Source organism: Tiliqua scincoides, chromosome 4 (assembly GCF_035046505.1).
Source record: "Tiliqua scincoides isolate rTilSci1 chromosome 4, rTilSci1.hap2, whole genome shotgun sequence".
NCBI lineage: Eukaryota > Metazoa > Chordata > Lepidosauria > Squamata > Scincidae > Tiliqua > Tiliqua scincoides.
In genome coordinates this window covers 31,972,510-31,999,988 of record NC_089824.1, presented here as the reverse complement: position 1 = coordinate 31,999,988, position 27,479 = coordinate 31,972,510, and the positions used below count along the sequence as shown (strand labels likewise).

The window sequence follows — 27,479 nt, the reverse complement described above, 5'->3', positions numbered from 1 at the left end:
CCAAATAGTTGCCCTAGTCTCTTTTAGTCTGCAGCACAGAATCCTGCTGCTCCCTGAGAAGGTCTAACTGGGCCAGGGGAAAAGGCCTGTTCCCCTGCAGAGTCGCCCCCCCCCCCAGGGCAGCAGCGGGAGCAGCCAAGGGAAGCACCGCCACCCGAGGGGGACCCGCCGCTGACTCCTCCCTCCGCGCGCCTCCTCCGGCGCCGCTCGCCCCTCTTGCTGCCGGTCCTATAAATGGCCCGGGCAGCGGCTGCTCGCGGCCAGCGGGAGCAGCCCGAGCAGCGCGCGCACCCGAGACTATGAGCCAGGCGACGTGGGGATACGCGATCGCCAATGGTGAGTGGGGGGGCGAGGGAGTCCCCTCTGCCGCATCCGCGCCACGGGACAGCGCCGCTCTGCCCATCAGCCTTGGGTCCTGAACCGGGGTGAGCAGCTCCCACACCTGGAGGAGGCGTGCTGCAGGGCTTGGGGCATCTCCATCTCTTCCACTCCTCCCCAGGGCTCCTGCTGCCAGCTTTCCGCTTGTCGAGCTGGTGCTCGACCACTGAGCCAGAGCCCCTCCCCAGAGAAGCTTGCACATCCTAGAGATGGACTAAAAGTGAGGATGCGCTTGCAGGGCGTGTGCAGGCGCCCCAGAGAGTCCCCTGGGTGGCACCTTCAAAACCAACATATTTATGGTGGCATCCTTGTTTCTTGGAGCTTTACATCCGCGAGGACACCTGGACTTGGCTGCCCACTGAGGTGGGTCTAGTCCAGCAACAGCATTCTCTTTCAACCCACATTTTATCGATTTATATTTTAATTTTAATTTAATCTTTGGTGGTGTCCACGATTTCATAACCCAGGATTCCCACACCAGGCACTACTCTCCCATCTGGACTAGACCCACAGCAGCTTAGCTCTGGCAATGTGGCCATCCCTTGAGCATTCAGGCTCTGGCCTGAATTGTGAAGGAGGATTTCAGGTAGCAGGTGCTGGGAAAGTCATGTGCCCATGCTCCTGGAGAGCCACTGTCAGGTCAGGAGACAGAAAAGCAGCAACCAATGTGGTCAGGTCTTGAGTACCTACTCTGACCTCATAGAGAAGGTACTCAAGACCTGAGCATCTTAGTCCCTGCTGTCAGGGGACATTTGGGGAATTTTAGTTTAGAAAAACAGGGACTGAAGGATTGGTGTGATAAATGTCTATAGTAGTATGCCTAGTGTGGAGTAAGTACGCAGAGAAGGTTTTCTTTCACTATCAGAGCACTCCAACAGCAGGTATCTCAAGATAAACAAGGAAGTATGTGTTCACAGGGTGCATAATTTTATAGAATTTACTACTGCAAGATGTGGTGATGACCGCTAGCTTGGATGGCATCAAAAGAGGATGAGACAAATTCAGTGGCTACTAGTCATAGTAGCTATAGGCACATAGTCCTGCCAGTTGCTCATAGTAGCTGTATAAGCTTTGTTCATTTCTGTGGGACTTCCACTCAGTCTCCCTGAATGCACTTTAAATGAATGGGAAACTTCATAGCAGAAAAGCTTGATGGCTTGTTCATGTTAGCCCTACATACTTTGCCTTTTGTGATAAAACATATATGCAGAACAATGACTTGTGGGTGACATTTATCAAAATCCTCAATGAAAGAAAATGTGTCTCCCCCTTTCTTGTTTGTTTTTTTTTTTAGATGTTTTGAATTAAAGTTTGTTTGGCCATTAACAACCAACTTTTTCCTCATGATGATGTGTAGCTGACTGAGCTATTAAACTGCAAACGCAACTCTTTCCTCCAGTCCTTTCAGCTAACAGTCTAAGATGAAACATACAACATCATACAGTGCTTGCAAACTTTGTTGGATCTGTTCAGAACATGACAATCACACGCCTCTTTTTTCTAGGGCCAGAACACTGGCATGAAACTTACCCGTTTGCCAAAGGGAATAATCAGTCACCTGTTGCAATCCTTAGCAAAGATGCCTACAAAGACCCCGTGCTACTGCCTTGGTTCACTGGTTATGATCCAGGAGCCTCTAAGAACATAAAAAATAATGGGAAAACTTGCCGGATTGCCTTTGATGACACTTTTGATCGCTCAGGTATGTTTGAATTTCTCTTTTTGTCAATCATTTTGCTTAATAATAATAATAATAATAATAATAATAATTGATCTCTGTGAAATTTTTAAAGTGGGGAAATCTCAACAAGTGGAAAAAAGGGCAAAAGATTCCTTTGCCTCACGTCTCTCTCTCTGTGTATAGAAAAGGTCAGGGTATTTTACACACATTCCCACACACACATCCGGACAGTCCAACCCTTTAACAGCAAGGGTGCTGCACAGCCCTGACATCACTTCCCAAAGCACAGACGTGGAAGTAATGGGCAGTGATGTAATGACATCACTGCTAGTTACTTCCAGATTCCGAGTCACCGGAGTCATTTGGCGGGCTGAGGCAGCAGGAAGTGGAGGTGATGGTGGGTGCAGCGGGGCTTTTGATCTCCCTGCTGTGCTGTTCCCATTTCCCCTTTTCCAAAGGAGAAGCCAGAATGTGCACGGTGGGGAGATAGAAAAACCACTGAAGCAGGAGTGGGTGGTTGGCAATGGGTGGTGGCTACAGTGGGGTTTTTTTGAGGGTTGCCAATATATTGTCTGCAGACGCGTGTAGCCTCTGGGAACCAAGTGCCTCTGGGAACTAAGTGCCAGGTAAGGCACGAGAGTTTAGCATCTGGGCGAGGAGAAGGCAAGGAGACCTCTGAGTTTTGGAGAAGGAGAGGAGGAGGAGCAGGAGGAGGAGGTAAGTGTACTCATTCTAACGCTTTGTCTTTCTAACTCCCTGTCTTCTAACCTTAACCTTACCTTTAAAGCAACCTTAAATCAAAATTGAAAGTTAGCACCTAAGGGAGGTACATAGGGCTACTCGTGAGTAGGAGCAGAGTCCTACTCGTGAGTAAGTGCCCAAGGGTCAGGCATTTAAATCAAAATTGAAAGTTAGCTGCACCTAAGGTAGCACTTAATCGAAGAAAGGGAGGAGGATAAAGTGAAAAGCAGGTTTTCTACTTGCTTAAATTAAACCTATACTTAACCCAGGTTAAACCTAATCTAAGTTAGAACATAACCTAAACAGGTCAGTAAATTGGGACACAGGATCTAGAGAGCAATAAATAATTAAACAAACCCAAATAAAAACTAGCTTGAGGTTACAAAAACAGTCCAGCCTAAGAGAGCAGAACTAGGAGGGAAAGGACCTAGGAAGGGCCAATTCCCAACCCATTAAGAGCCCCAAGCAGTCCATTCAGGAGCCTGCAGAGTAGGTCATGCCCATCAGCAGCCATTTGCCTTCCTGAGCTTTTGTAAACTCACCTGGGAAGGCCAGCCCCCTTTCAATCAGGAAGGAAGGAGGGGGGAGGAGCCAGCCAGGAGTATAAAGCTAGGCAGGCCATCGCGTGAGGCTCTCTGCAGACGCGTGTGGCCTCTGGGAACCCAGTGCCTCTGGGAACTAAGTGCCAGGTAAGGCACGAGAGTTTAGCATCTGGGCGAGTTCAGCAGCAGGGCGAGGAGGCCAGGGCCCCAAGACACTGCCCTTCCTCTTCCCTAGAGAAAAGGGCTGCTATCCAGTGTACGGTTTTTAAAAGGACCCCTAAATAAAACAACAACAACAACAAAAAAGCTATGCAGTCAGACAGCCAGCAGCAGGGTGGGGGCTATCCAGTGTTCTGCATCGAGTGCCACATGTATGATTATATGCCTCTGGGGTATAAGTCATGGGTGTGTCCTCGGTGCAAGGAGCTCCAGGCTCTCAGGGAACGCGTCCGCTCCCTTGAAGCCTTGGTGGCCGACCTGGAGAAGCGCAGGCAGCCAGAGGAGGACCGTGGGGAGACTTCTGGGGACGATCAAGCTTCGTCCCAACCTCAGGCGTGCAGCTCCTCGGCTGCCCGGGTGGGAAGTCTCGGGACTGGAGGACGTCATCCTGGAGAGGAGGGAAACAATCCCCTAGGGGGGATCCCTTCTCCAGGGGATGGGCCCGTATCCGAGCGCACTCGGGATACTCCTCGGCGGGAGGGGGGTCGGGGGCTTCTTGTAGTGGGGGATTCGATTATTAGAAACATAGAGAGGGGGGTTTGCGACGGATGTGAGGACCGCATGGTGACTTGCCTGCCTGGTGCGAAGGTTGCGGACATCACTTCTCGTCTAGACAGGCTAGTAGACAGTGCTGGGGGAGAGGTAGCGGCTGTGGTGCATGTCGGCACCAACGACGTGGGCAAGTGTAGCTGGGAGGTCCTGGAGGCCAAATTTAGGCTTTTAGGCAGGAAGCTGAAAGCCAGGACCTCAAAGGTAGCGTTCTCTGAAGTGCTACCTGTTCCACGCGCAGGGCCAGCTAGGCAGGCGGAGATCAGGGGTCTCAATGCGTGGATGAGACGGTGGTGTAGGGAGGAGGGGTTTAGATTCGTTAGGCACTGGGGAACGTTTTGGGACAAGCGGGGCCTGTACAAGAGGGACGGGCTCCATTTGAACCAGAATGGAACCAGACTGCTGGCGCATAACATTAAAAAGGTGGCAGAGCAGCTTTTAAACTGATCCCTGGGGGAAGGCCGACAGGAGCCAAGGGGCATCCGGTTCGGGACTCCTCATCCCTATGGGATGAGGATGGGGAGGTTAGAGAACAACAAGACAAAGGCAGGGTAGGAGAAGAAATTGGGAAAGGTAGGGTGATGGGATGTGATAGACGGTTTGGCACAATGAGAGGATGCGGGGACAAAGGAGCGAATAAGCAGCCCATCCTGGGGCATTCCGTGTATAAATGCTTTTATGCGAATGCCCGAAGTCTACGAGCAAAGGTGGGAGAACTGGAATGTCTGGTGACAAGGGAAAATATTGACATAGTGGGCATAACGGAAACCTGGTGGAATGCGGAGAATCAGTGGGATACCGCAATCCCGGGCTATAAACTCTACAGGAGGGACAGGCAGGGGCGTGTTGGAGGTGGGGTGGCCCTTTATGTTAAGGAAGGGATAGAATCCAGCAAAGTAGAGATTGAAGGTGGGTCCGACTCCACCGTAGAATCTCTGTGGGTTAAATTACCAGGCTTGTGCAGCGATGTAATACTGGGGGTGTGCTATCGTCCTCCAGACCAGAAATCTGATGGGGACCTTGAAATGAGGAAACAGATCAGGGAGGTGACAAGGAAGGACAGGGTTGTAATCATGGGGGACTTCAATTATCCTCATATTGACTGGGTCAATTTGTGCTCTGGTCACGATAAGGAAACCGGATTTCTTGACGTGCTAAATGACTGTGGCTTAGATCAGCTAGTCACGGAGCCCACTAGAGGACAGGTGACTCTGGATTTAATTTTGTGCGGTACGCAGGACCTGGTTAGAGATGTAAATGTTACTGAGCCATTGGGGAACAGTGATCATGCTGCAATCCGTTTTGATGTGCACGTTGGGGGAAGAATACCAGGCAAATCTCTAACAAAAACCCTTGACTTCCGACGGGCGGACTTCCCTCAAATGAGGAGGCTGGTTAGAAGGAGGTTGAAAGAGAGGGTAAAAAGAGTCCAGTCTCTCCAGAGTGCATGGAGGCTGCTTAAAACAACAGTAATAGAGGCCCAGCAGAGGTGTATACCGCAAAGAAAGAAGGGTTCCACTAAATCCAGGAGGGTGCCCGCATGGCTAACCAGCCAAGTTAGAGAGGCTGTGAAGGGCAAGGAAGCTTCCTTCCGTAAATGGAAGTCTTGCCCTAATGAAGAGAATAAAAAGGAACATAAACTGTGGCAAAAGAAATGTAAGAAGGTGATAGGGGAGGCCAAGCGAGACTATGAGGAACGCATGGCCAGCAACATTAAGGGGAATAATAAAAGCTTCTTCAAATATGTTAGAAGCAGGAAACCCGCCAGAGAAGCGGTTGGCCCTCTGGATGGTGAGGGAGGGAAAGGGGAGATAAAAGGAGACTTAGAGATGGCAGAGAAATTAAATGAGTTCTTTGCATCTGTCTTCACGGCAGAAGACCTCGGGCAGATACCGCTGCCCGAACGGCCCCTCCTGACCGAGGAGTTAAGTCAGATAGAGGTTAAAAGAGAAGATGTTTCAGACCTCATTGATAAATTAAAGATCAATAAGTCACCGGGCCCTGATGGCATACACCCAAGGGTTATTAAGGAATTGAAGAATGAAGTTGCAGATCTCTTGACTAAGGTATGCAACTTGTCCCTCAAAACGGCCACGGTGCCAGAAGATTGGAGGATAGCAAATGTCACGCCTATTTTTAAAAAGGGAAAGAGGGGGGACCCGGGAAACTATAGGCCGGTCAGCCTAACATCTATACCGGGTAAGATGGTGGAATGCCTCATCAAAGATAGGATCTCAAAACACATAGACGAACAGGCCTTGCTGAGGGAGAGTCAGCATGGCTTCTGTAAGGGTAAGTCTTGCCTCACCAACCTTATAGAATTCTTTGAAAAGGTCAACAGGCATGTGGATGCGGGAGAACCCGTGGACATTATATATCTGGACTTTCAGAAGGCGTTTGACACGGTCCCTCACCAAAGGCTACTGAAAAAACTCCACAGTCAGGGAATTAGAGGACAGGTCCTCTCGTGGATTGAGAACTGGTTGGAGGCCAGGAAGCAGAGAGTGGGTGTCAATGGGCAATTTTCACAATGGAGAGAGGTGAAAAGCGGTGTGCCCCAAGGATCTGTCCTGGGACCGGTGCTTTTCAACCTCTTCATAAATGACCTGGAGACAGGGTTGAGCAGTGAAGTGGCTAAGTTTGCAGACGACACCAAACTTTTCCGAGTGGTGAAGACCAGAAGTGATTGTGAGGAGCTCCAGAAGGATCTCTCCAGACTGGCAGAATGGGCAGCAAAATGGCATATGCGCTTCAATGTCAGTAAGTGTAAAGTCATGCACATTGGGGCAAAAAATCAAAACTTCACATATAGGCTGATGGGTTCTGAACTGTCTGTGACAGATCAGGAGAGAGATCTTGGGGTGGTGGTGGACAGGTCGATGAAAGTGTCGACCCAATGTGCGGCAGCAGTGAAGAAGGCCAATTCTATGCTTGGGATCATTAGGAAGGGTATTGAGAACAAAACGGTTAGTATTATAATGCCGTTGTACAAATCTATGGTAAGGCCACACCTGGAGTATTGTGTCCAGTTCTGGTCGCCGCATCTCAAAAAAGACATAGTGGAAATGGAAAAGGTGCAAAAGAGAGCGACTAAGATGATTACGGGGCTGGGGCACCTTCCTTATGAGGAAAGGATACGGCGTTTGGGCCTCTTCAGCCTAGAAAAGAGACGCTTGAGGGGGGACATGATTGAGACATACAAAATTATGCAGGGGATGGACAGAGTGGATAGGGAGATGCTCTTTACACTCTCACATAATACCAGAACCAGGGGACATCCACTAAAATTGAGTGTTGGGCGGGTTAGGACAGACAAAAGAAAATATTTCTTTACTCAGCGCGTGGTCGGTCTGTGGAATTCCTTGCCACAGGATGTGGTGCTGGCGTCTAGCCTAGACGCCTTTAAAAGGGGATTGGATGAGTTTCTGGAGGAAAAATCCATTATGGGGTACAAGCCATGATGTGTATGCGCAACCTCCTGATTTTAGGAATGGGTTAAGTCAGAATGCCAGATGTAGGGGAGAGCACCAGGATGAGGTCTCTTGTTATCTGGTGTGCTCCCTGGGGCATTTGGTGGGCCGCTGTGAGATACAGGAAGCTGGACTAGATGGGCCTATGGCCTGATCCAGTGGGGCTGTTCTTATGTTCTTATGTTCTTATATGGTTTTTTTGAGGGTTGCCTATATATATATATATTCATTCCATATATATATGGATCTCATTCCATAAAGGAGAAAACCCACAGCAGACCAGAGACAGTGAGGACACCATGAGGAGGGCTCCCTTCTGCAAATGGTAGTTATGGCAATGGAAGTGGAAATAACTACTGGTTGGCTGTGCTTTGTAGAAAAATCACTGTCGCAAGCCAATATTTGGTGGGTTGCGTTGCAAAATGTTTTTGAAACATTAAAAACTTTGCAAGCACCCATGCAGAAGGGTGCTTCTCCATGATGTACATGTGCAACCTCCTGATTTTACAAATGGGCTATGTCAGAATGCCAGATGCAAGGGAGGGCACCAGAATGAGGTCTCTTGTTATCTGGTGTGGTCCCTGGGGCATTTGTGAGATACAGTAAGCTGGACTAGATGGGCCTATGGCCTGATCCAGTGGGGCTGTTCGTATGTTCTTATGCCCTGTTTAAGAAGAAAATTTTTAACTGGAATGCTAACCTGTGATATGAGGTAATCTTCATATCCCTACATTAAAAGGTCCCATTTCCCAATTTTCTCTAGTAATTGGCATGCCATAGATCATGTGTGAACCCAGTTTCAGCCTTTTGTCTGGCCTGGAAACTCCTAGAATGCACATCTTGATCTCCAGTTCAGCCTTCTGGGTACCCTGGAATGACTGTGAAGTCGTAGGAGAACAGTCTTTGAACTCCATTTTGTGGGAGAGTCTAGCAAATGCCTATACTCACATACGACATGTAAGTCTAACAGCATCAGGCGCACAGGACCCTGATTATTATTAATAAATTTATTATTACTATTAATACGTGGAGTATTTCCTGTCTAGATTTCTTTTCTAGTGGGTCACAATAGATTGTCATTTTTAAAAATGGGTCCTGGTGCTGAATAGTTTGGGAAGCACTGGACTATCAGTTCATTTTTCAGTCTTAAAGAAAATAACTATATCCTTGTAGCTTAATACCGATAAAATAATTAAAACTTCCAGCCTTAGGTTTGTACATTTTCCTGGTGAACAAGCATGAACTTACACTACCTGCTTATCTTGTAATGTATGTTGGAAGCTGCAGCTTCTTTGCAAAGCCAAGCTTGATTTAGGAAAGGGAGCTTAGCAGCACAGCAGTTACAACCAACCATGGTGCTTGGGACTGGGCATCAGACAGACACATGCTGCCGCCTGAATCGACAGTGTTGGCAGTGAAAAATGACTCTCCTTCCGCTGCCTGGTTTCCAGGCAGCTTTTGCTTCTGGGCACCATCAATGGGTCCTAGTCAGGACCACGAACTGGGCAATAGGAGGGCAGCAGTATTTCACTGCTGCCATAACAGTTATGGGTGGCAACACAAAGAAGGACTCATATTCACTGTTGCTGCCTGGTCCTCACTGTCTACTCCTCAGTGGGTGCTGACTGGCTTATTGGATGATTGTGGAAAGCAGTTACAGCAGTGGATAGTAAATATTCCCGTAAGTCAGATGTGGGGAGCAACAGCAGCAGTAGATTCCTTGGTTCCTCCGGGATTGGCCAGGCATGGGTGTGGGGCCCTTGTTTGGAAGATTTGCCCCGGGCATATGCTCTACTAGGCAGCACCTGTGGGGGAATGCCTCTCACCCACTTTCTATCATAAAGACCTAGGCAGAGGGTCACTCACAAGAATATACCTGTCCCTTGGAAATGTCATGTGTAACTCAACCTTAAATTATAACACATTTGACATGAAGGTATTAACATGGCACGACCCAGCCAGCCTCTGAGGCTTCTTTTCATTTTCACACAAACAGCTAAGTTTAGGAAAGTAATAAGCTGTTAGGGCCGCAGATTGAGAGACAAAGATTACAGTAACTAGCAAATTAGAAATAATTGCAAATTTTTTAAATAAAGCATTCAGAGTGATAATGGACATTTCCCATGTAAAGCCTGTTTCTGGCCCTTTGTGCTACTGCCTAGAGTAGGGGTGTCAAACATAAGGCCCTGGGGCCGGATATGGCCCACGGAAGCTACTGAGCAGTGCTGAGGTGTTACTGCTGAAAGGGCAGTCTGCACAAAAATTGGGCTCTCCCATAACTTGAAATACGATAAAGCTTTGTGTGTTTTCTCTTCTGTCATTTGCAGCTAAAGAATTCCTAAGTGAAAAAAGTGCTTATATTTGGTTATGACCTGTTTAATGACATCACTTCCTGCCTAACGGCATCACTTCCAGCCCTCAGCAGGCATCATGAATGCCATTCGGCCCTTGGTATGAAACTAGTTTGACACCCCTGTCCCAGAGTGAGTTAAGTGGCTTTAAAAACCACACAGTGGTTGACTGTTGAGCCACAGTCCCCCCACAGTGTTTCCTTAAGGGATGTTTTACTAAATTGCTTTCAATGGGATAAAAGTAATTTGAATGTTCAAGAATTAGAACCTTGCATGTTGCAAATAAGGAATATTTGCAAGGGCATATCTCCTTGCAGGCTTTTTCTGATGCTGCTGCTGAGCTGATGTAACCTTCATGTTTTGTGATGTCCTGCTGTAGCTGTTGTTGTGTCCTTGGCACCTGTGCTAGAGCACAGCGTCCTAGGATTTTTGCCTATTTGAGAGCGAGACTTACCCTAGTGGGGATTCTGTTATTCTGGTATGGAAGCCAGGCGTGTGCCTTTTGTCTCACTGGCTCTTGGAGTCCTCATTTGTCATAGGGGTATGACAGCATTTATCCATGCTTCTTATGGCTCTTTGAGACCTTTACATAACCGCATTTTGTTGATGGTGGTTTATTTTTGTATTGGTGCATCGGTACACCAATCAGAATGAAAAGAATTGCACAGCTGAAACGGAGAGACAGTGTGCTCTGCGCAGGCATCCCCTTGCCAACAAAAGAAAGAAAAGTCAAAGTTAAGCCTTTTGCCCTGTGCTAACACATCTTTTATCCTTCCCGTATTCCAGCACATAGGATATCAATCACTCACATGAGACCAGCAGTGCTTCTGCATAAAAGGATTGCAGAACTGTATTAACATTAACTTTGAAATCTCATGCTCCTGCTGGAGGTCAAAGAACTTCAAAGAAAGGCCTTCAAGGATTGCCAAAGTACATGGGGTTATCAGCTTTCTGCCTCAGGAGACATGGGTTCCTTTCCTTTTTTAGGCTGCAAATAAAGAAGAGTGTGATATCTTAGGAGTCCTAGGGTTAGGGCAGTGGCACAGCGCATGATAGGTCAAGAACAAGGCCGACTTGCAGAGCACCATCTCAGAATGTTTCCAAACACCTGCAGTCTCTTCGGAGACCCCATGAGGTCTGTGTGCCAAACTCTCACAAAGGCCTTCTTTCTGTCGCCAGTCATTTTCACATGCGAAAAGGAGCATTACCACAGATGGAAAATGGCCTTCTTGGAAATGCAAGCCATATAATTATGTGCTGTCAAATGTGCATAGCTGACTTTATTGTCCCTAATGACAAAGAACATGCCAAAAGAATCTGGCTGCGCAAATGTTTATTTATTTCTGGACCTGCTAATACATCATTATTGATGTGGCCAACTGTGCTATACTGTTACTTTGTTTTTATCCTAAAACAACACTGCAAAGCCATCATTTTGTATCTTGGGGGAGGGTGGGGCCTCTTTATTGTCACTTGTGGATTGTCAGCTGTCATGGTACAGCTGGCAACAGGTGAGGCTTTTCAGACCTCTGCATCAATAAAACGTGGTCTCCCCATGATGATATATGTATAAATAGGACTAACATTCCTTGTCTGGTAGATGTTTTTACCTGGCTGTCTTTGACAGCCACTGTAAAGAATTGTACTTGTAGTTGGCAATCTGTTGTGTGACATGGACTCTTTCTGATGAGGATACCTGTTCATGGATTTTACTAATAGAATTTATTGATACTGGTGTAAATTTTAAGATTCTTAACTGAGGAAACATCAAAAGCTGTTCTAGTAGTTTGAAAGGTCTGCTTATATATTACAGGCATCTTATATTCATTTAGTCCAGGGGTGCCCAAACGCCGGCCACAGAGGTCATCTGCAGCCCTCAGGGACTCCCAATCTGGCCTGCAGGGAGCCCCTAGTCTCCACTGAGCTTCTGGCCATCTGGAGACTTGCTGAAGCCTGTGCTGGCCTGATGCAACTACTCTCAGCACAAGGGCTGACTGTTTGACCTCTCGCGCTAGCTGCGGGCAGAGGGCTCCCTCCACTGCTTGCTGTTTCATGTCTGTGAAGCAGCAGTGGCAGCAAAGGAAGGATTGGTCTTGCTTTAAGCCTTTTATAGGCCTTCAGCTATCGCGAGACCTTCATTCCTTCATATAAGTTCCATCTCTAATATATTAATAAATGTAAATCTATTCAAATTTATTCAGATTTTAAATGTAAATTAATTCTTTTTTTCCTGGCCCCCAACACAGTGTCAGAGAGATGATGTGGCCCACCTCCCAAAAAGTTTGGACACCCTGATTTAGTCAAAAACCGAGAGAGAGTGTGCACCTATGGCAGGGGCCCAGCCTTACCCAATACCCACAAAACAACATGTAAATAATTATCAAGTGACAAGTGTGAGCTCTTCTTCACCTCAAGCAAGCTTACATGCTCTTAAGTATAATCTACAGTACGACTGTTAGATACACACACAGAGTTCTACAACTGACAAAAGACAGTGTGCAGTTGCTTCCAGTAATGGGTGTTACTGAATGGTAATGGGTGTACTTTCAGTAATGGGAGTTGATCTGAAAGCCAATTCACTCATTAAAGAAATGCACACCGTATATTCCATCTGGAATTGTACCACTTCAAAATGCAGATTGGTATTTCATGATCAAATGCTCTTGCATGCCAAAAACTCTTGACCCAGGGGAAAGCCAGCATGCCAGGAAAAAGGGATGCTGATCTGGCTGAGCCTTCTCATTGATATGCTAGTCTTTTTATGTGCAAGATGCCATTTTATATGGATAAGCATTCCTGACTATATTATTCAGTGGTATAGCCCAGGAGTCTCCAAACCCCAGCCTGGGGGGCCAGATGTGGCCCACAGCAAGCCTCTTTCCGGCCCGTGGCCAACCTCTTGTCCCCTGAAAGCCTGTGGCCCACTCAGCTGAACAAGACCAGAACTGTGCTCGGATTGTGTCTGGAGGGTGTTCTGAGGGCCAGGGAGGTTGAATAAATGAGCCCATTTATTCACTCATCTAAATTCCACCTCTAATTTCTTTATTTAAATTTTATATTTAAATTTTTTCCAGCCCTCAACACCACGCCAGATATTTGATGCGGCCCTCTGGCCAAAAAGTTTGGAGACCCCTGGTATAGCCCAAGAATATTGTACCGTTTGCAGATGGGAAAGAAGAAATATGCACCCCTGTCCGACAGACTACTTCCCAATCTTTCTGAAGTTTGTTAAATGTACTTTTAAACTGAACTTTATTTCCAAATTCACAAAGTAAGCAACAACCAAAGATTGTTTTCATCGCAGCTTATGAGTGGTGTCCAAAAAGCCAAGACATTACAATGCCAGAGCAAAATTAAATACAGCCCCCTCCCAATATGTGTACAGCACCATATTGTGACTTGGAAACAATCTATGGTTAATGCTGTGTGTTGGAAAGCAACACAAGAGGTAACACAGGCAACACAATTTATGGCAGTTGCCACGAATCTTTCCTTGCTGTGTTTTTCTTTGTGGTACTGTGCTTTTCAGACAACTCAAGGTTATGGGAAAGGTAACTGTGCAGTTACATCTCCTGCTTCATGGCACTGGACTGCAATTATCCCTTCAGGATCTAATTATGGGGGGGGGAACTTTTTGTTTGGTCAGTTGTCATTAGTGTCTACCAGTGTTATAGTAGAAGGAGCAGTGATGATTGTCTTGTAGAGACAGTTCTTTAGAAAGGCATGGGCCATCCCTAAAAGCAGAGTTGCCCCACTGAAATTCACTGCATTTCCAAGAGATGCCAGATTACTGACCTTCAGATTACTGTATATAATGCACCTTTGTTTTGGCACAGAAAAAGCTTTATGTTAATCCAGACTATTCCTTGCAGTACTGAGGGGAGGACCACTTCAAGGAATTTACAGGCTGCGTAGCCTTAACATCCACTGGGGTTCTACGAATAACAAAGGCTCAGAGCATGTTGTGGATGCAACAAGGTACGCAGGAGAGGTGAGTACTGTATTTGTACAGCAGCAGATCATGGGAAATGACCCCTCTTTTCATCTCTCCACAAAGTAGAATCCAGTGATGTAGCAAGAGGGGGTGCAAAGCACTAAATTTTGCAAAGAATCTCACCATGGCAAATAGTCCCTTCCCTTCTGAGCCATTCCAAGTATACACCTCAGTTTTGTTCCCGCAGCCTGGAATGGCTCCGAAGGGGAGGGGCCACTTGCATGCCACAGTGAGGCTCACTGCAATACTTAGTACTGTGCAACCCTCTCTAGTTACTGCACTGGTAGAATTCTGGCTCAAATTCTAGGGAAATACTAACCTATTCCTATAACAAATCAAGTCCATTTCCATTTTGAAATCCCTTTAAGGAATTTCATGACATCATAAGTTAGGGTTATTGATGTGCAAATACTGTTATCTCAAGGTAATCATGGTGGATTGTTTCACCCACTCACTGCAAAGGCAGATTATAGCAATTTAAACAACAACAAACCAGTCACCTGGACCATGTTGCTGCAGTTACTTTTGCTGCCCTTTCTACTTCTAATATTAGGCTATGTCTGCACCAACATTTTACTGTGTATTTCCTTCAGGGGCAAGAATTTGCAAACTACCCCTGTATGTTCTCATAGCATGTTTTTGTGCTACTGTAGTCACTACCCACAGACACAAAGAACAGGACAGAAGAGCATTCTAACCTGCAGAAACCTTGTATAAACAATGTTGTTCCTCAAGTCATATTGCAAGGAACATTGAAGGTCAGGGAAGTTATTACTTCGTTGTTAGTCCAGTCTTATGCAGTTCTACTCAGAAGTAAGTTCCACTTAGTTGAATGGGTCCAACTCAGATAAGAGTGTAGAATTGCAACCTTAGTGCTAAAGCGTGTCTGCTGCTATGCTGGATCTTCACCTTTTCTACTACTGTAGCCACCAGAGGCCTTTGATTATGCTTTTTGAACAGAGAAAGGGTTTTGATTTGTTGAACTTCTTTTTGTGAAGGCTAATCCTGAATTTTGTGGAGATAAACAGATGAAATACTTATCCTGGGTAAAAGTCATTGACTCAGACCCATTGAATTTGAAACTAACCTCAAACTCTCTGAGGTTTGAAGAAAAGGACTCTGTGAACTATTTCCAAAGGAAGAAACCTAGGATATCACATTTAGCTTCTTGTACCAAATGAGTACAACCAAAAATAGCCAGCTCAGGAAGAGGCTGGGTAACTTTGAACACAATGAGGCCTCAGTGCAGTACCTTAAGCAAGTAGAAATCCCATCAAGATATGTGAAGGATGCAAGACAGGCATTGAAAAATCTATAGACAGCAGGGTGACCAGATGCAATGGAGAACAGAGCACCTATCCCTTTAACCATTGTATAGAAGAGGAAATTTTGGCAGGTGCAACTTTTTAAACCCTTCCATGTTGTGATGCACCTGCCAAAATTTCCTCTTCTGTACAATGGTTAAAGGGATAGGCACTCTGTGCTCCATTGCATCTGGTCACCCTGATAGGCAGGGATATAAGGATAGCCCTTAAACTTTCTGAAGCTTGTCCAGTCTCCTTGGATATTTCTACAGGTGACAAGGGGCATAGAAAATGTGGTTAGCTACATAGCACTGCTTTTGTGACAGATTCTAAAGCAGGGGTAGCTAGCCTTTCAACTTGAGGGCTTCTGGACAATTGTGTAGAGGAGGGAATTTCAGTAGGTGCATCTGTAAGATGCAGCAAGTTGCACCTGCTGAAATTCCTACCTTTACACAATTGCTAAAGGTTCAGGAGCCCTCAAGTTCAAAGACTGGTCATCTCTTTTTGAAGGACTGGCGCCTCCTGAGGCCAACTGAAGTGTTTGCCTCAGGCAGCAGATTGGCAGGGTGATGCTCATCTCTATCCACCCCTTACCTCAACTATTTCTCCTCTACCTTTTCCAGTCCAAGAAGCAGTAGGAAAAGAAGCAGTAGACTCAGGAGGTGGATGGAGACGGGTATCACCCTGCCATTCTGCTGGTAGAGGCAACCACTTCATTTTTCCTCATGGAGGAGCAAGCCCTTAGAATCTGCCATAGAAACAGTTTCTGCTCCCAGTAGCATTGCTAGAGGGGGTGCAGAGTACTAATTTTTGCACAGCACCTCACTGCAGCATGCAAGTGGTGTCCCTCCCCTTTGGAGCCATCCTAGGTCACTAGAGCAAAATGGAGGAGACACCTCCATTTTGTTCTAGCCACCCAGAATGGCTCTGAAAAGATGGGGCTGTTTTTACACCATGGTGAGGTGCCAGGCAAAACTTAGTGCTTTGCACCCCTCTAGATCAGGGATGTCAAACTCATGTCATACAGAGGGCTGAAAAGCATTCATGATGCCTGCTGAGGGCCAAAGGTGATGTCATTACACAGGAAATGATGTCATTAAACAGGTCAAAAACAGAAATAAACACTGTACTCATATAGGAACTCATTAGCTGCTAATGACAGGAGAGAAAATACACAAATCTTGATCATATTTCAAGATATGGGACAGCCCATCATATGGGCCACCCTTTCAGGCAGTGCCACCTCAGCATTGCTCAGCAGCTGAGAGCCCGAGGGCCAAATAAAAAGCTTCTGCGGGCCGTATTTGGCCCCCGGGCCTTATGTTTGACACCCCTGCTCTAGATCCATCTGCTACTGCCTGCTCCATTTTCCTTTTCCAATCCATGAAGCGGGAGAATCAGAGTCTGGCTTATCACAAGCTAACAGTGCAAAGCATTTGGCATGCCACCTCCGGAGGTAGGAAGTCTTGGGCTGGTCCTGCAGCTTCTAATACTGTATTCCAGTGGTTCTTAAACCTTTGGAGGCCCCAGAGCCTGTTGCCTAATTTATAAATGCCAAGGGGTGTGGCTATAATGGTGATTGGGTAGCAGTGTCTCCCCCCACAGCAGCAGCTTGTTTAACCCTTGATACACATAGCCTAATCTGCCCTGTCAATTTCATGAACCACCAAAAATTGGGTCATGACCCACTGGTGGGTCTCAGACCCACAATTTGAGAACCATTGCTGTATTCAATTCTTACCCAGTCTTTGGTATCCTCCAAAGCTCCAGAACAGGGGACTCTGACAAAGGGTTCATGGCAATCTGCCATAGTTGACATGGATATAGATACTCAGGTATAGTACCTGAAATTTTTGCCAAGTAATCAAGCTCCAATTCTCACTTTGCCTTATCTCCAGGTCAATCAGAGGGCAGAGCCTTTCAACTCTGAACAGTTTCCTTTCTCCACTAAGCTTAGGCAGGCAGCTGGTTAGTTGCTATTTTATTCCCCTCCGTTCCCTTTTGCTGCTGCAGCTCGATTCCCTTTTGCAAAGGCTTTGCATTTGGCAGAGGTCAAGCAACAATTTCCAGGCTACAATTCAATGCAGCATTACTTAAGAATAACACCCATGGAAAGCAGTGGGTCTACTTCTGAGTAAAAAGGATTGCAGATATATGCAGCTGCATCTCTCTGCTGTGAACTGAATTGCACACTCTCAGTTATGTGTTATATGTTGTATGTAGAGCTTCTGGCTTAACACAGCAGACACCTTAAAGGTGGATTTGATTCATGGTTCTCCTGCAGTGGTTGCCAACCCTTTTCACTTGCATATCCCTTGGCAATAATAAATTGTACCCTTCATATTAGCAAAATGTTTGTAATAATATAAGCCCTCATTTCCTCTCTATGAAAACCCAGACTTCATGTATTCATCACAGTGTTTTCTCTTTTTATCTGTTTGAGGAACAGAAGACTCTGCCTTTGCACTGTTTTGCACCAGAAGTGTGCTGAAAAATTCTGGGTGATTGATTACATATTATGCTTCAGCTTTTTTACTGTGCTGGTTTTCAGTCACTGGTTCATACATGAATTGAGGACCAAAAACTAGCTGTTGGTGGGGCTTTCAAAGCCAACTAGCTACCTCCCTTCCTGCCTTGCTGGTCCTTGCAAGGCATTCTGGAGCATGACCTGCCTTTTTCTACCATTAGTCCATTCTTTTTCAAGTACCCCTAAAGGTCCTGTTGAGTGTCCCTGGGAGTACATGAATATCAGGTTGGGAACCACTGATTTACTGGTATGTTGTTTACAGTGCACTTACTCTGATAGTGTTTACAAAAAGGTGGTGAAGACCAGAATTTAAAAAGAATAAAAATGTATCTTATGATCTTTTACTATGTTTTTAATAAATTAGAGGCTACAGTTCTTAGGTAACAATTAGTGGTAGGTTATTTTTCAGGATCTGGCCTGGGGTAAAATCAGACAAAACTATAGTCAGACACCCCTCTAAGTTTAACCCCCGACTTATCTGAGGGTCATAGAAAATTCCATGACTGTTGGCTCAAAACCTGCCCTCGACTTATCTGTGGGGTCGACTTATAGGCGAGTGTCTGCAGTATGTGTTATGTATATGAATGAAATTAGTTTGTACTTAGAAAATACTGTTTATTAGGATGTTTGTTCCACATTTGCTTTTAACTTGAAAATATCAATAAGTTGAATGTGTTTCCATTACACGGTACACTGTCAGAGCTGGCAAATCTATGTAGTCCTAATGTATCTGTGGGACATTTTCAGCAATCTAATTCTACCTGCTTCACATAAATAAATGCAAAAAAAAATCACTTTGTATAGAGGAGAAGCATGTATCTGTGTGTGTGCATATGAGAGAGAGGAATTGTGAGATAAAGATTGTGGATGGTGCATTGCTGTCAGATGATTCTGTGATCACATTTCTAATCTTTTCTTTATTTTCAGATTCACTTGGTGCATTGGTATTCAAAGTATAGTAATTATGCTGATGCTTTGAGAAAAAATGATGGTGTGGCTATTTTGGCTATTCTCATGCAAGTAAGCTCTGATCCACTCTTTCTTACACACATTAACATGCTTGCATTACAGTCCTTTAGTGTAATTTCCACTGTATTCAGCTGGACTTGTTCCAAAGTCACTGTGCATAGCATTGCTGCTTTAGGCCACAATCCTAACCAATTTTCCAGCACTGACATAAGGGCAATGCAATTCCCAGGTAAGGGAACAAACATTACTTTACCTTGAGGAGGCCTCCATGACTGCCCCCCAACTGCAGGGTGCAGTACATGCCTGACTGGTACAGCTACGGCAGAGTTGGAAAGTTGGTTAGGATTGCACCCATAAGGTCCAATCCTATCCTCTGCTAGTCAAGATTGTGCAGCACCACCACTGGAGCGCACACTGCATGCTGTGGGTGTGGGGAGCACCAGACAGCGCAGGAATACCTTTCCACAGGCCACTTGGTATTCAGTGGGTCTCCTCAGACGTATGCCAGAACTTTAGTTGTCATAAATCAGAGCAGACTCTAGGGTCGAGTCTGGGCCAGACTCTGGGGAATAGATTTCAGTGTGCGCCGCTGTGCCTGAGAGTCCTCCCCAACCCTCCCCTGAACTGCTTTCACCCTGCCTGCTCCATTTCCTGCTCCATAAATTATCCTCCCACAAACAGCCCTTGCTACCAACTTACTGACAATGGTGTAAGTTCTACAGGCTGAAATGTTGCCCACGTATGGCCTCCAGCCATTTGCACTGGTGGCCATAGCCCTCTGAACAGTGGTTTTCCTGCCACCAGATTCGGACATACAGTGGCAGAGTGGTATTCCTTCTATTTTCCCTTTATTACATTAGTGTATCTCAAGTGTGCTTATATTGAATCAGAACTGGTTGGCAACCTTCAGTCTCGAAAGACTATGGTATAAGCCTACAGCACCCGGTATTCCCAGGCGGTCTCCCATCCAAGAACTAACCAGGCCTGACCCTGCTTAGCTTCCGAGATCACACAACATCAGGCATGTGCAGGGTAATAGTTGCTGCTTGAATCAGAACTGTTTTATCTTTATTGTGCCAAAAAAAAAACACCCCCTTAAGAGGTGCATAAAGAATGATACAGATCGGAAAAGCAAATCCAAGAAATCCTACCCTGTGTAGAATTCAGTGTAAGAGTTAAAAACCCTGCAACTTCTGTTTGGTATAATTACTGTAAGTAATGATATTGATTTACTACATCACACTGTTAAATAATAAATTCTATAAGAAAACAAGTTCCTTCATTCATATGCAGATTAAATCAATTAATGTTGGGATGGCTCCATGTTATTGAGGGGTGCTTTGGCAGTGCGTCTTCAGTAACTTCTTTGTTGCCCCCTCCCAGTAAGAGCAATCAATTGGAAAAAAATTTCCAAGCATAATTTTCCCTGGTTTTGATCTTTTGTGTATTTCAATACAGAATGTGTGTTTGGGGTTTGTTTTACTTAATTCTTTACAGAAGTAATATGTCAATCTCTGTACTTGGTTAAAATGAAAAGAAAAGTGGAACATTGCCCATCAAGATTACACCTGAACCTATTTTTATAGACCTTCAGAAGAGCTTTAAAAGTTTCTCTCCACTGCCAAGTCTTAATATGGTACTGGTTTTATGTCCTGCTTCCATATTTGAAGAAAACATACCAGGAGCAAGGTAAGGAGGGAGATGATCTTCACTCTGCTCCCTTTTAGCGGACGGAAAGCAGATCAATGTGGATTGCATCTGCAGCAGGCTTGAGGGAGGCAGCAGTGGCAAACTGCTGATGGGGACCTTGAAATGAGGAAACAGATCAGGGAGGTGACAAGGAGGGACAGGGTTGTAATCATGGGGGACTTCAATTATCCTCATATTGACTGGGTCAATTTGTGTTCTGGTCACGATAAGGAAACCGGATTTCTTGATGTGCTAAATGACTGTGGCTTAGATCAGCTAGTCACGGAGCCCACCAGAGGACAGGTGACTCTGGATTTAATTTTGTGCGGTACGCAGGACCTGGTTAGAGATGTAAACGTTACTGAGCCATTGGGGAACAGTGATCATGCTGCGATCCGTTTTGACGTGCACGTTGGGGGAAGAATACCAGGCAAATCTCTAACAAAAACCCTTGACTTCCGACGGGCGGACTTCCCTCAAATGAGGAGGCTGGTTAGAAGGAGGTTGAAAGGGAGGGTAAAAAGAGTCCAGTCTCTCCAAAGTGCATGGAGGCTGCTTAAAACAACAGTAATAGAGGCCCAGCAGAGGTGTATACCGCAAAGAAAGAAGGGTTCCACTAAATCCAGGAGAGTGCCCGCATGGCTAACCAGCCAAGTTAGAGAGGCTGTGAAGGGCAAGGAAGCTTCCTTCCGTAAATGGAAGTCTTGCCCTAATGAAGAGAATAAAAAGGAACATAAACTGTGGCAAAAGAAATGTAAGAAGGTGATACGGGAGGCCAAGCGAGACTATGAGGAACGCATGGCCAGCAACATTAAGGGGAATAATAAAAGCTTCTTCAAATATGTTAGAAGCAGGAAACCCGCCAGAGAAGCGGTTGGCCCTCTGGATGGTGAGGGAGGGAAAGGGGAGATAAAAGGAGACTTAGAGATGGCAGAGAAATTAAATGAGTTCTTTGCATCTGTCTTCACGGCAGAAGACCTTGGGCAGATACCGCTGCCCGAACGGCCCCTCCTGACCGAGGAGTTAAGTCAGATAGAGGTTAAAAGAGAAGATGTTTCAGACCTCATTGATAAATTAAAGATCAATAAGTCACCAGGCCCTGATGGCATACACCCAAGGGTTATTAAGGAATTGAAGAATGAAGTTGCAGATCTCTTGACTAAGGTATGCAACTTGTCCCTCAAAACGGCCACGGTGCCAGAAGATTGGAGGATAGCAAATGTCACGCCTATTTTTAAAAAGGGAAAGAGGGGGGACCCGGGAAACTATAGGCCGGTCAGCCTAACATCCATACCGGGTAAGATGGTGGAATGCCTCATCAAAGATAGGATCTCAAAACATATAGATGAACAGGCCTTGCTGAGGGAGAGTCAGCATGGCTTCTGTAAGGGTAAGTCTTGCCTCACAAACCTTATAGAATTCTTTGAAAAGGTCAACAGGCATGTGGATGCGGGAGAACCCGTGGACATTATATATCTGGACTTTCAGAAGGCGTTTGACACGGTCCCTCACCAAAGGCTACTGAAAAAACTCCACAGTCAGGGAATTAGAGGACAGGTCCTCTCGTGGATTGAGAACTGGTTGGAGGCCAGGAAGCAGAGAGTGGGTGTCAATGGGCAATTTTCACAATGGAGAGAGGTGAAGAGCGGTGTGCCCCAAGGATCTGTCCTGGGACCGGTGCTTTTCAACCTCTTCATAAATGACCTGGAGACAGGGTTGAGCAGTGAAGTGGCTAAGTTTGCAGACGACACCAAACTTTTCCGAGTGGTAAAGACCAGAAGTGATTGTGAGGAGCTCCAGAAGGATCTCTCCAGACTGGCAGAATGGGCAGCAAAATGGCAGATGCGCTTCAATGTCGGTAAGTGTAAAGTCATGCACATTGGGGCAAAAAATCAAAACTTTAGATATAGGCTGATGGGTTCTGAGCTGTCTGTGACAGATCAGGAGAGAGATCTTGGGGTGGTGGTGGACAGGTCGATGAAAGTGTCGACCCAATGTGCGGCGGCAGTGAAGAAGGCCAATTCTATGCTTGGGATCATTAGGAAGGGTATTGAGAACAAAACGGTTAGTATTATAATGCCGTTGTACAAATCTATGGTAAGGCCACACCTGGAGTATTGTGTCCAGTTCTGGTCGCCGCATCTCAAAAAAGACATAGTGGAAATGGAAAAGGTGCAAAAGAGAGCGACTAAGATGATTACGGGGCTGGGGCACCTTCCTTATGAGGAAAGGCTACGGCGTTTGGGCCTCTTCAGCCTAGAAAAGAGACGCTTGAGGGGGGACATGATTGAGACATACAAAATTATGCAGGGGATGGACAGAGTGGATAGGGAGATGCTCTTTACACTCTCACATAATACCAGAACCAGGGGACATCCACTAAAATTGAGTGTTGGGCGGGTTAGGACAGACAAAAGAAAATATTTCTTTACTCAGCGCGTGGTCGGTCTGTGGAACTCCTTGCCACAGGATGTGGTGCTGGCGTCTAGCCTAGACGCCTTTAAAAGGGGATTGGACGAGTTTCTGGAGGAAAAATCCATTATGGGGTACAAGCCATGATGTGTATGCGCAACCTCCTGATTTTAGGAATGGGTTAAGTCAGAATGCCAGATGTAGGGGAGAGCACCAGGATGAGGTCTCTTGTTATCTGGTGTGCTCCCTGGGGCATTTGGTGGGCCGCTGTGAGATACAGGAAGCTGGACTAGATGGGCCTATGGCCTGATCCAGTGGGGCTGTTCTTATGTTCTTATGTTCTTATAAACTCAGGATGAAGGACATCCTGAATCTGCTGCCCTCTCATCACCCTGCTGTCCACCACTGATGCAACCCCCATCACCTAGCCTCTTGGATGGGCTGCCCAAGTGTCCTCTGGTGGGACCTTTGGTTGGATGGAATGTGGCAGCTGCCATCAAGAGCTCTGTATGCACCATCCATCCACAAAGTGGAGGTTTCTGTTACTTTTTATTTTGGTAGAGAGAGGACCTCTAAAATTCTTTCTAGAACTTCCGTACACCCACTGAAATCAGAGCTAGTTACAATTCATGTTAACTGGGTTGTAATTAAATGATATCATATCCAGTAAAATGAGCAATCAAACCAAATCCTTTATTCTAAATATCATCTGGGTTTAAAAAACAAAACAAAAAGAACCAGCAAGCATTATTTGTGCTGTTATTTTCTGTACAAGATGTTCTTAGATTGTTGCTGATCAAGCTGACAGATGCAGTAGTTAACCATTAATTTTGCATGTTTATTCCTTGGAGAAGAAAAAAATAATAATCTTCCTTAACTACTCATCTTGTGCTTTTGGCATTACAGATTGGTAAAGACCCCAAGCCGGAGATGAAAAGAATTCTTGAAGAAATAAAAACCATTCAGACAAAGGTAACAAGCAAATTTATGTTGGGTTAGTCAATGAAATACAACCCTGGTGAATGTCCTTTGAAGTTAAGATGGAGAAAGGAATACTGCAGAGCTGCATGTGTTCAGAACCAACCTTGTACATTGTGAGATTGGAGTCTGCTGGGTGCTGCATGTTCAGTGTTCCTAATCATAGGGAGGATCTCTTCCCAAGGACATTGTTTTTCTCTTAAGACAAACACTATAAGCATGGTGAATGATGGGGTGGGACATATCTGTGAACATTACGCCTAGATAAAGTGTCAACTGTGGGCTATAGCTAAAATGAAATCTGAAACTCTTGGATTTGCAGTGCATCTGGGAAAGGCAGATTGGTAATCTAGAAAGGTAATCTATCCATTACCATAGCTAGGTCTTCTGTCTTCAGCTGGATCCAACTGTGATATTTCTGTGTTATTTTTTTCGAGGGAAAAGAGGCCCCTTTCCCAAACTTTGATCCATCGATTCTTTTCCCTCAAAATCGGGGCTACTGGACCTACCAAGGCTCTTTCACTACACCTCCTTGTGAAGAATGTGTTACCTGGATTATTCTGAAAGAGCCTATCATTGTCAGTGAGGACCAGGTAAACTTCAGAAATTAATGCAATCATTTGGATTTCTTTACAACTGTATCTCACATGATCTATCTGCAAACAGTGTTCTGAAGGCCTTAGTTAATTGAACATTTATTTATTTATGAGATTTATATTCCACCTTTCCCCAATGACATTCAAAATGGCCATTTCTGTCATGATTCATTTGGAGCATTTCTAAAGCAGAAGCAGAAATATAAGCAAGGTCTGAAGAGCATCTCAGGTTTCAATTCAATCCCTCCTTTTATTCACTTAATGAGAGAATCAAGCCCAGTTTTCTGAACAGATCTCAGTGAACTTTTCCTAATACACATGAACAAGGGGTCTGATGCCAGAACAGGCAGTTTGAGAGCGGCTGTGTTTACCAGCAGGTGGCAGCAAGGTTTTATCCACACATATTAGATCTGCTTTTGGTCTTTGTTTTCGATCAGCTTCTTTTAGGCTATAATAATAATAATACAGGTATTTATATCAAGACTTTATTCAAGGCGGTTTACATAGGCAGGCTATTTAAATCCCCGTAGGGATTTTTACAATTGAAAGAAGATTCTATCTTTCAAGAACAACATTCAGATGTTTCTTTCTGATCTGGTTTCACATTCTGGCCTCCATCTTCCCATGCTCAGAGCAGATGGAATAACTCGGCTCAGCTTGTCAGCTGCTTCATGTTCACACGGTGCCGGTGGCCTCGAACTGGCGACCTTGTGGTTGTTATCTTCAGGCAAATGGAGGCTCTACCCTCTAGACCAGACCTCCTGTCTATAATCCAGACAACTAAGCAGTTTAAGACTATGTGCCCAGTGAGGCCTTATAGTGGCGAATAGTACCCAACACACACATGCACACACTCAGCTGGCACATTACAAGTCACTTTTGGAACTTGGGACAGTTTCAGAAGCAGGTGCAGCATCCCTCATCACAAATCTGTTCATATGCAGTCTCAATTCTTTGGACCCCATTCACCAATATACTCTAACAAGGGCATTAACAGTGAACTAGTACCCTGGAGAAATAAAAAGGAATACAGATGGCCCGAACCCACAGATTTGGGCCCACCTGGACCCTCCAAACCTGACTGGAGCTAGGTTCTGGTTGGGTCCAGAGGGTGATCTGAGAGCCATGGTGGCCACACATGGCCTCCTTGACCCTCAGATCATAGACCTAATTTGCAGATTTCAGCATCTTAGGATTTCTGTGTCTGTGGAGGGTTCTGGGAACGGAATATTTGGAAGAACAATTTTGGAAAGCCTTCAAAATAAAGCCGTGCTTGCAATTAAATTAAATTAGACCAACAGAACTTACAGAGCAATCCTGTGCATGTTTACTCAGAATTAAGTTCCACTACACTCAGTGGGACTTGCTCTCAGGGATGTGTGCACAAGTTTGTGTTAGGGATGCTGTTTCCAAATGTACTTTGGATTCCAGTGTAGTCATTGCTTCAGAGAATAACCTTCATATGAGAACTCTGTTTCCAGCAGGAAACAACTGGTTCATTTAACATTATTTAATTATTCCAACTTGTCCATTTAACATAATAGTCTTATCTAAGCATTACTTATATAAACACTGGATATATTCTGAATAAATATCCTTAGGACTGCAGCTTAAGGTTTATTTGATCATCAATGAATGTGTGTCTCAACTGAACATCAGAATGTAGGATTGGATCACATCAAGTCTATTATCCAATTTCAACTATGGTCAACCTTTGGTCTTTGAGAAGCCCCAAAACTGCAATTTTTGCCTTTGTGCGATAGTCTCATAAATTCCATAATGTAACAGTGAGGGAGATAGACCAGTATTCTATGGGGAGTTGCTTGGTCCAGATTCATACTTGGTCAGGATTTATAATTTTAAAATTGCTGGGCTAAAAGGGACTTTTAAAATGGTGCACCTCTTAGCAATGAGAGAGCAACCATCTGTATTCCAGTGGCAAACCTCCCCAGCCCTGCGCCCTGGAGCAAAGGTCTGCAATAGCGCCCCCCCTGTGGGATGTCACCACAGCCACGCCCAAATCACCCCCCCCTTACCTGGAACTTAGGGAGCCTCGTGCAATTCTAGGCTACATTGGGGGTGCTTCTACAGGCTTCCCTGAAGCTTTAAACTGTGCTTCCGGAAAACTGGAAGCACAGTTTCCGACCCCGTCGGGGGCCTCAGAGAGGCTTCCGCAGGGTCCTAAAGGTGCGTGAGGCTCCACTCCCAGGGCATTTGCCCCATGAAATGAATGGGAGGTCTGCCACTGCCCTATTCACTTCAGCATAGCATCTTTTCAGTGGCTGTTTGCTGAAAAAAATTGGTTTGCTGTATAAACCACTTTGTGAACCCTACTGTTGAAAAGCAACCTTATTAATGTTGAAATTTTGAAATTGAAAATGTTGAAATTATTAATAATCTTTGTTACTATGATTAATAGTTAACGATGTGCCTACAACAGTGGTTACAACAGACATTTTAGGTGGCTAACAATGTAAAAACATAAAAATACAATTCAATATATATATTAAAAAATAATTAAAACATTAAAACAAAAACCCAGGTTCCCAGCTATTATATAACATTAAAAAGCGCCAGCCCCCAGTATCAGTTAAAAACTGTCCTGAACAAGAAGATCTTAAGGCTCCATCGAAAAGTCTCCAGAGAGGGAGCTGTTCTTAATTCCAGGAGAAGGGAAATCCATAAGCAAGGTGCCACCACTGAGAAGGCTCTATTCTTAGCCACCACTCTGCTAACCTCTACTGGTGGCAGCACAATCAGAAAGGCTTCCTCAGATGACCTGAGAGGATGGGTAGGATTATTGAACAAAGGCTTATATCTGCTCTTATGTCTTTTCAGTGCTTCAGACATCTCATTGTTCCAGTTTTAACCAGCCACTGGTTTGGTCCTTAATTTACCAGCATATTTCTTGTACTTGCAGATGTTGCTGCTTCGAAGCCTTTCTAGCAGTCCTGCAGGTGAACCTCATTGTCCTTTGGTGGACAACTATCGGCCTCTTCAGCCTCTCAATAACAGGATGGTGAGAACTACATGCCAATAGAATCTACATCCTGAGACCCACCATCTTAAATTGCTTAGA

At 45.3% G+C, this 27,479-nt stretch overlaps 1 protein-coding gene across 1 annotated transcript; it reads left to right on the top strand.

The window, feature by feature from the left end:
* The first annotated feature begins 299 nt into the window (after positions 1 to 299).
* Positions 300 to 27,440, top strand: CA3 (carbonic anhydrase 3). Its single transcript, XM_066623128.1, has 7 exons — positions 300 to 336; positions 1,883 to 2,080; positions 13,804 to 13,922; positions 18,684 to 18,776; positions 23,733 to 23,798; positions 24,242 to 24,397; positions 27,321 to 27,440. Exons 1-7 carry the CDS (start codon positions 300 to 302, stop codon positions 27,438 to 27,440), a joined length of 789 nt encoding a protein of 262 aa, XP_066479225.1.
* Positions 27,441 to 27,479: the final 39 nt, after the last annotated feature.